Source organism: Vombatus ursinus, unplaced genomic scaffold, assembly GCF_900497805.2.
Source record: "Vombatus ursinus unplaced genomic scaffold, bare-nosed wombat genome assembly UNPS02001419.1, whole genome shotgun sequence".
In the NCBI taxonomy this organism is placed as follows: Eukaryota; Metazoa; Chordata; class Mammalia; order Diprotodontia; family Vombatidae; genus Vombatus; species Vombatus ursinus.
The window spans coordinates 5,105,341-5,112,822 of NW_020941197.1; the positions used below are offsets into that span (position 1 = coordinate 5,105,341).

The 7,482-nt window shown below is 38.2% G+C and overlaps 1 protein-coding gene across 5 annotated transcripts in view; it reads left to right on the forward strand.

Moving 5' to 3' along the window:
• The window catches only part of SH3KBP1 (SH3 domain containing kinase binding protein 1), a 434,394-nt gene extending 427,944 nt beyond the window's left edge, over positions 1-6,450 (forward strand). For all 5 annotated transcript variants that reach the window (XM_027866157.1, XM_027866165.1, XM_027866172.1 and 2 more), the window contains 3 exons: positions 1,277-1,551; positions 3,046-3,109; positions 5,420-6,450. In XM_027866157.1, the coding sequence (XP_027721958.1) occupies positions 1,277-1,551; positions 3,046-3,109; positions 5,420-5,461 (381 nt within the window). In that variant the 3' untranslated portion in view covers positions 5,462-6,450. The remainder of the gene's footprint in view (positions 1-1,276; positions 1,552-3,045; positions 3,110-5,419) is intronic.
• The last annotated feature ends 1,032 nt before the right edge of the window (positions 6,451-7,482 follow it).

Consider the following 7,482-nt stretch of genomic DNA (forward strand, 5'->3'; position numbering starts at 1 on the left):
GGGCTGCACTTGAGGACCCAGAGGGCCACATGTGGCCTTGAGGCTGCAGGTTTCTCACCTGAGTTTAATCTTCTAATCATTCTGGCATTCCTGGGAACATGAACCAAGATAAAAGTAAACTGTTTACTTATTAAAATAGAATCACGACCTAAAGGCTGCTATCTCCGACTTGGCTTAGAAATTTAATTCTGAGCATACATGTTGAAGCATTTCTGAGAGGAATATAAAGGCAATGAACATTTCTGAGGGATTTTCCTTTTTTGCGTTTTCTAGGATTGTGGTATATGCATCTTTTAAAATAGCTCCAATCTAATGTAACATACATAAATAATAGTCAATTAGCATTTACTAAGCAGCTACTATGTACCAGCTACTCTGCTAAGTGCTGGGAATACAAAGAAAGGCAAAGATGTTCCCTGCTTCTGAGGAGCTCACATGCTAATAGGGGAGACGACATGGGAAAACAGTTCTTTCAGACGGTGTATAGTCAGGATAGACCGGAGCTAATATAAGCCGGCAGGCGTTAAGATTACCAGGGCCTAGGAAAGGCTTATTGCAGAAGATAGGACTTTAGGCGGGACTTGAAGGAAGCCTGGGAAGCCAGGAGGCAGAGATGGGGAAATAGAACCTTCCAGGAATGGGGGGCAGCCAGGGGAAATGCTCAGAAGCAAAAGATGTAGTATTGTGTTTATGGTACAACAAGGAGCAGACTGCCCCTGGATTGCCAACCACATCTGAAAAATATGGAATGGTTTGCAAATTTGCATGTCAGAGGAGGAGGCTTGCAGTTTATTAATAATACCATTTTATGTGTTTAATATGATCATACATGTGCAGCCTATATCAGATTGCATGCCAGCTTGGGGAGGGGGGAAAATTTTAGAATTCAAAATCTTATAAAAGCAAATGTTGAAAACTAAAAATAAATTTAAAAAGAAACAAAAACATTTCAAGGTTCCTTTAAATAATAAATCTAATATAGGATTCAATTTCCTCGTCCCACCCGCAAATTATCTATTACTTACAGCGAGGTAAGCCCGTCTGAGGGTTTGCTTCCATGACTTTCAAGCGTGCCTTTGGTGACATCTAGTGGCACAGTGGGCTTTCCAGTTTTCTTATCATATAAATATGGGATGCCTTTACTATGTGCCTTTGAAAAGATAAGAGCTTTGAATAAAAGACAGTACAATGGAAACCGGTGGTTATGACTGTTTTCTAGTAGACCAAAGCAGGGTGGGATCTGATCACTGGATTTTGTTTTCTTGGTTTCTGATAGGTATCCGACAATAAAGCCTCCTTGCCTCCAAAGCCCGGGGGGATGGCCGCTGTTGGGAGCAGCACACAGACGCCACTCTCTTCCTCATCCTCATCTTCCCTTCACTCATCGTCTTTGGGAACAACAAGTCACAGGTCAAACTCCCCTTCTCTGTTCAGCATCGAAGGAAAGCCAAAGACTGAGCAGTTGAGCTATGGTCAGTCAGCGGTGGAAGAACTTAGGACGCAGGTGAAAGAATTGAGGACCATCATTGAAACGATGAAGGACCAGCAAAAGTGAGTGTTCCAGCGGTCACCTAATTCTCCTTTTCAGGGGTTTGTTTTTAATCTTGGGGGCTTTTTTCCTCCCTCAAAAGTAAAGCCTTAGGTTACAAATTAGCCGGAACTTAGATAAGGTACAAAACCCAAATTGGCTGGTGACATGGTATATCCCAAAACTCTGAAACATTTTCAAGGACCTACCAAGCTACCTTTGAATAGGGGTAGAAGGAGGCATCCAGGCTTGACAAGTACGATACTAGAATATGAACAAGGGCATTAAAAAAAGAATATAAGAAAAACAAACATGTTAGATGAAAACACATACACAAAAAGAATAATAATTGCACATATGTCCGAGTCTTGTTAATTACGTGTTGCTAAACCTACTCCCAAAAGATGTGTATATTGACCTTACCAAAGGAGTTACCCACAACAGCCCTCCTTGACTGTGTGAAATGTGAATCTGCCGCTGCCATTGTCTAACTCCCTGGTTTTAGTCTTCATGTCCATAGGTTAGATGTAAGTTATTTTGGTTCTGTTCTCTTTGCTCTGCACCACTTCTTTCTGTAACTTCTTCATGCTCATCTTTTCTTATGGCCCAATAATAGTCTATTAATTTATATGTCATAATCTATTCCACCCTTCCCCAGGTAATGGATTCATAATTTTCTGCTCTTTTCAATAGTACTACTAGGAATATTTATGATATAGATAAGGATTCTCCCCCTCCCCATTTTAATGCCTTTGAGGTATAGTCCTAGAGGTGAAAATTATGATAATACGTGAAAGAGCATGCACATTTTTGTAACTCTCATTGTGTAGTTCCATATTGTTTTTCTAAAAGACTGGAAAGTATCAGTGGTGTAATAGTGTGCCTGGTTTTGCTGTATTTGTATCAGCATTGATTGAGTTTTTTCATCTTTTTGTTATCTTTGACACCTTGAAGGGAGAGTAGAAACTCAGGCTGATATTAATTAGTATTTGTGATTATGAAAGTTATAGAATATTTTTATGAGCTTTTGGATAGTTGGATTTATTTTTCCAGAAATTGCTTCTTTGTGTCCTTTGATCCCTTATCAAATTATAGAATGACTCTTAGTCTAATAAAACTCTTACTCATACAAATACCTATTTTTTGACATACTTAATAAGGGACTATATGATGATCAATGAAATGCCTCCAATAAAACTTTTTTTTATATTGAAAATCTATGTGAAGAAAAGAAGTAGCTGTGAGAAGACTTATACCTTCCCAAATAAATATGCTATTTTAATTAATGTTTAAACAGCAGTTTGGTAAATAAGTTTTTATCAAAGGTACATTATGAGGGTATGTAGGAAATCACTCTTGGCTATGTCATTTAAACTTAACCAAGGAAAATAAAATGTATCATTTCTTTGTAAAATATTATAATTTAGGGAGAATTTAAAACATTCCAGAGCAAAAGAAATACTTCAATTTAAATAATCCAGACTCTTTTTAAAAATCCCATTTCTTTTCTATTTCAGAAGAGAAATTAAGCAGTTATTGTCTGAATTAGATGAAGAAAAGAAGATTCGTCTTCGATTACAGGTATGTGCGCAGCACTTTCTATGGGTGGACTTTAGGGACATCTTAGGTGAAGTAAAAAGAACTGGGAGCTAGGTAACCCCGGTTCTAATTGCATCTGATGCTGTGTGATCTTGAGCAAATCACATAACCTCTTTCAGGCTGAGTTTTCTTCATTTCTAGAATGAGGGGGTCAGACTAGGTGATTTCTCAGGTCCCTGTCAGACCAGAAGTTCTTTGGACAAATTTGGACAAATACTAGTCCCAGGACTTTTATTTGAAAAGGTATTGTTCTTTCTAAACTAGAAAATGCCTTCTTTTACTGATGCCAATTAATTTTTTAAGATTAATATAGAATTATAGAGTTCCTTTCTTTGGAAATTAATAAATCTTGGAAAAGGCTGACTTAAAAGAAGCAATAAAACACCCCCCAAAACTCTAGTGCCTTGTTTGCAATTCATTCTAGTGACATTCTAGGTGCCTGTTCTGTAAAGAGTGCTCTCCAGTTGTGGGGCATGGTGGCATAAGCCTGTAATCCCTGACTGATGGATTGTTTGAGGTTGAGGGTTCTCAGTTTTAGTGGGCTAAAGTCAGTTGTGTGCCTATACTATGCCTGGTCCCACCCCCAGGCTAAGGAGAAAGGTGAGCCAGCTTGGGTTGGAACTGGAGGAGGTCAAAGTTCATGTGCCAATCAGTAGTAGGAATGGGACCATGAGTGACCATGGCACTCTCAGCTTGGGATGAGATAGTGAGACCTAGTCTAGGGAAAAAAAAAATTTAAGTTCAGTTTCAGGTGATGTTCTTATAGGCACCCCAGGAAAGTATTACATTGGGAAATCCCTATGATAGCCTGGTGGTTTCTGTCGCAGTGGTCTTTGGGACCCCAGGGATATGTCCATCCATACTTAAAGTTCTTTTTCCTTTGCTGTGTTAGACCAGGCTTTTTCAACTCCTCCTAGAATGAGCATTTAGCTACCCTCTCCTGGTGAACTCTGAAATCACAAAAAATAAGCTTAGCAGAAAACATGAGAAATTCTAAGAGAAAGACGCAGAATTTTTATTTACTTCGATTTAAGTGGGGTTTCTGGTAGGTGCTAGAAACAAGGCTAATCTAAAAATGAAAAGGAAACTAGACCTGACTGCCTCTGGAGCCAATAGCAGTCACTGCTAAGTCCAGCCTTTTATTGCAGTACATCCTGCATGGGCCACTAGGTGGCGGCATAGTGCAGAGTGCCAGGCCTGGAGTCAGGGTGGTGTCTGCTGTGCCAGGCACTGGGCTAAGCCCTGGGGATACAATGAAAGGGGAAAAAGGATCTCTGCCCTCAGTGAACTCATAGTCTAATAGGGAAGACAATATGCAAACATCTATGTACAAATTACACACATATAGGATAAATTGGAGGTAATCAACAGAGGGGAGGTACTACTAGTATTAAGGGGGAATCAGAGAATATGAGGCAGCGAAGTGGCACAGGAGATCGAGCACCAGTCCTAGAGTTGGGAAGACCTGAGTTCAAATCTGGCCTCAGACACGTACTGTGTGACCCTGGGACAGTGACTTAGCCTCTGTCTTCCTCAACTTTCTCATCTATAAAATGGGAATAATCCCAGAGTTCTTACGAGGATAAAATGAGAGAATTGAGTCAGCTGGTGATGCAGTGGATAGAATGCTGGACCTAAAGTCAAGAAGACTAGTCGTTCTGTGACCCTTGGCAAATCACTTTACCTCTGTCTGCCTCAGTTCCTTCATCTGTCAGATGACAATAATAATAACACCCAGGGTTGTTGTGAGGATCAAACGAGATCATATTTGTAAAGTGTTTTTCCAACTTTAAAGTATATTATTGCTACTGTTATCGTATGTATACCAATATATTGTATATGTTATTTTTATTTAATAATATAAATTTGTTGTTGTTGTTCAGTTGTTTCACTCATGTCTGACTCGTTGTGATACCATTTGGGGTTTTTTTGGCAAAGATGCTGGAATGGTTTGTGAGTTCCTTCTCCAGCTAATTTTACAGATGAGAAAACTGAGCAAAAAGGGTTAAGTGAATTGCCCAGGGTCACACAACTAGTAAGTGTCTAAGGTGGGGTTTGATTGTAGGTCTTCCTGACTTCAGGCCTAGCACTCTATCAACTGCACCACCTAGCTGCCCCAATAGTATAAATATATATTATGTTATTATTACATATGGTAATATGCAATGTATACCATATATACTAATATAATTGTATTATATTAGTATATATTGTTATTATTTAGAAAAAGCTTCTTGCAGAAGGTGGTCTTTTTATTTTCACACAACTAATTTGGTTCCTTTTCTTTTGTAGATGGAAGTTAACGATATAAAGAAGGTTCTTCAATCAAAGTGAATTCTTGATAGATGAAATGTTACATTATTCATCATGAATCTGAGACTCAGATTTCTGCCCCAGCCAAAATAACTTTGTGCCAAATGATTTAAGGTTTGCCTCGACATTTCCCTGTTTGAAGGATTAGCACAAAATGTTTTGAATAGCACAACACAAAATTCCATCCAAGAGGAAGGACTTCCCCTGTGGTGTGGTTGTGACTTAAAACTGAGTGGATTGTGCTAACAGCTTCTCTACTTCAAGACCACAAGTGAAATGAAAACTCAGGCAGTTTAGTCCATAGTGGTACTATTTTGATGATATTTTCCATAAATAAAATGTATTTCAGATTATTGGTTTACAAGCTTTATAATTTTATGATTTTTTTAATCGTCTTTTGTCACAAATTCCTATAATGTTTGTACTACATATAGTTAGGAATGAATGTTTATTGTTCTTTTTGCTTTGGATAGAAAACAGCCTAATTTTAATTTTTGTCTTATAGTTTAGGATTCTCTTACATATGCAATTTTATGCCCCCAAACAAACTATCACCTTGGAGAGAAATTTTAGCTTATGTATAATAGTGTATTTAAAAAAAAAAAAAAGGATAATCTGGTCTTTGTAATGATCTGTGCCTTCTTTTCACCACCCTCTTGGTTGGAGCTGTTTTGATCCAACTACCATGATTATAACCCATTACTTAAGTCCACAAGAGGCCCTTCTCTTAATAGATAGCTCCTCTCAAAGTAGCCAAAGGTCCCTGGAGGTGGCTATGTGGTTGAGAGTGCTATGTCTTACCAGCTGTGTCTTTTTAAGCTGTCCTGGGTTTGAGTTGTTCAAGGAACCAGAAAATTCATCTCTGCTTGTTTTTTCATTAGCCAAATTAAACTCCTGCCTCCTTTCCTTGCACCTTTTGAGTGAACAGAATATGCATTGCTAAAGCAAAAATAAATAAAAGGAAAAATGCAAATAAAAACAAGGGGAAAAAAGTTGTATTTTTTCACGTACAAGGTTCTCTGTTGTGTGTTTGTCATTTAAACTGCATTTATGTATTGCGTCTTGCCTTTGCACTCTTGTAAATCCTGTGTCCTATAAATTGAATGGAATTGGGGGGAGGGGGAGGAGGGAGGAGGGTATGTGTAATTACATTGTAGCAGCTGCTAGATCTTTCCTGCTTTTATGGGATTAATTTTTTTTTTTGCCTTTGAAAGGAAACTAATGTTTCCTTGTCTGCTTTATATGTATAGTGGATGAACTGTTTGGCTCCAGAAGATGACTCTGTTTCCTCATTCTTAATGATAATTGAAAATAAGGGTCTGTATTGCAAGAAATATCTTTATCTATAGATATATACATACATATATGTGTATATACATATATGTGTATGTGTATATGTGTGTATTTGGGGAGGGGGGGGTCTCAATGGCCTTGGAATTAAATGCTGCTTTGTCTTTTTCCTGAGTTTTATATGAAAATTACTAAATATTGATAGATTTGCACAATCACAAAGAGTGAGAATTGATAGTACTTTACAAAACTCCCCCATAATTTAATTATTGATCATGTAAATCATTACAAGTAGATCTTTTTTGCTTTTTCTTCCTTGCCTCTCTTCCTTCATCCTTCCTTCACATACATATTGATTGGTGCTCACCCATTTTGACATTTTGCTTCCTATAAAGGACTTTCTTGTATGCCTAGCATTCCACCCCCATGAAAGCCCCCATTAATATAGTTTCACGTATGTCCATCTCCAGGATGATCTAAATAGCTCTGAGGAGTGGCCAAAGCCCTCTCTCTTGTAGGTTCCTGGGAACATGATTTTTAATTGCTAATTTCTCTAAAGGCTTTTGCAGGCTGTTGTATAGAAACAGTATAGGAGGTTGGGAAGGAGACGGTGGTCGAAGGAGGGGGAAAGGGATGGGGAAGATACAGTGAATTATATGTTTCTTCACATACTTTTGGAATCCTGCATAGCACCCACTCATGACTGAATAGCTGCTGTTCCCTCTTTACAAAATGAACCTCACTTGACATGT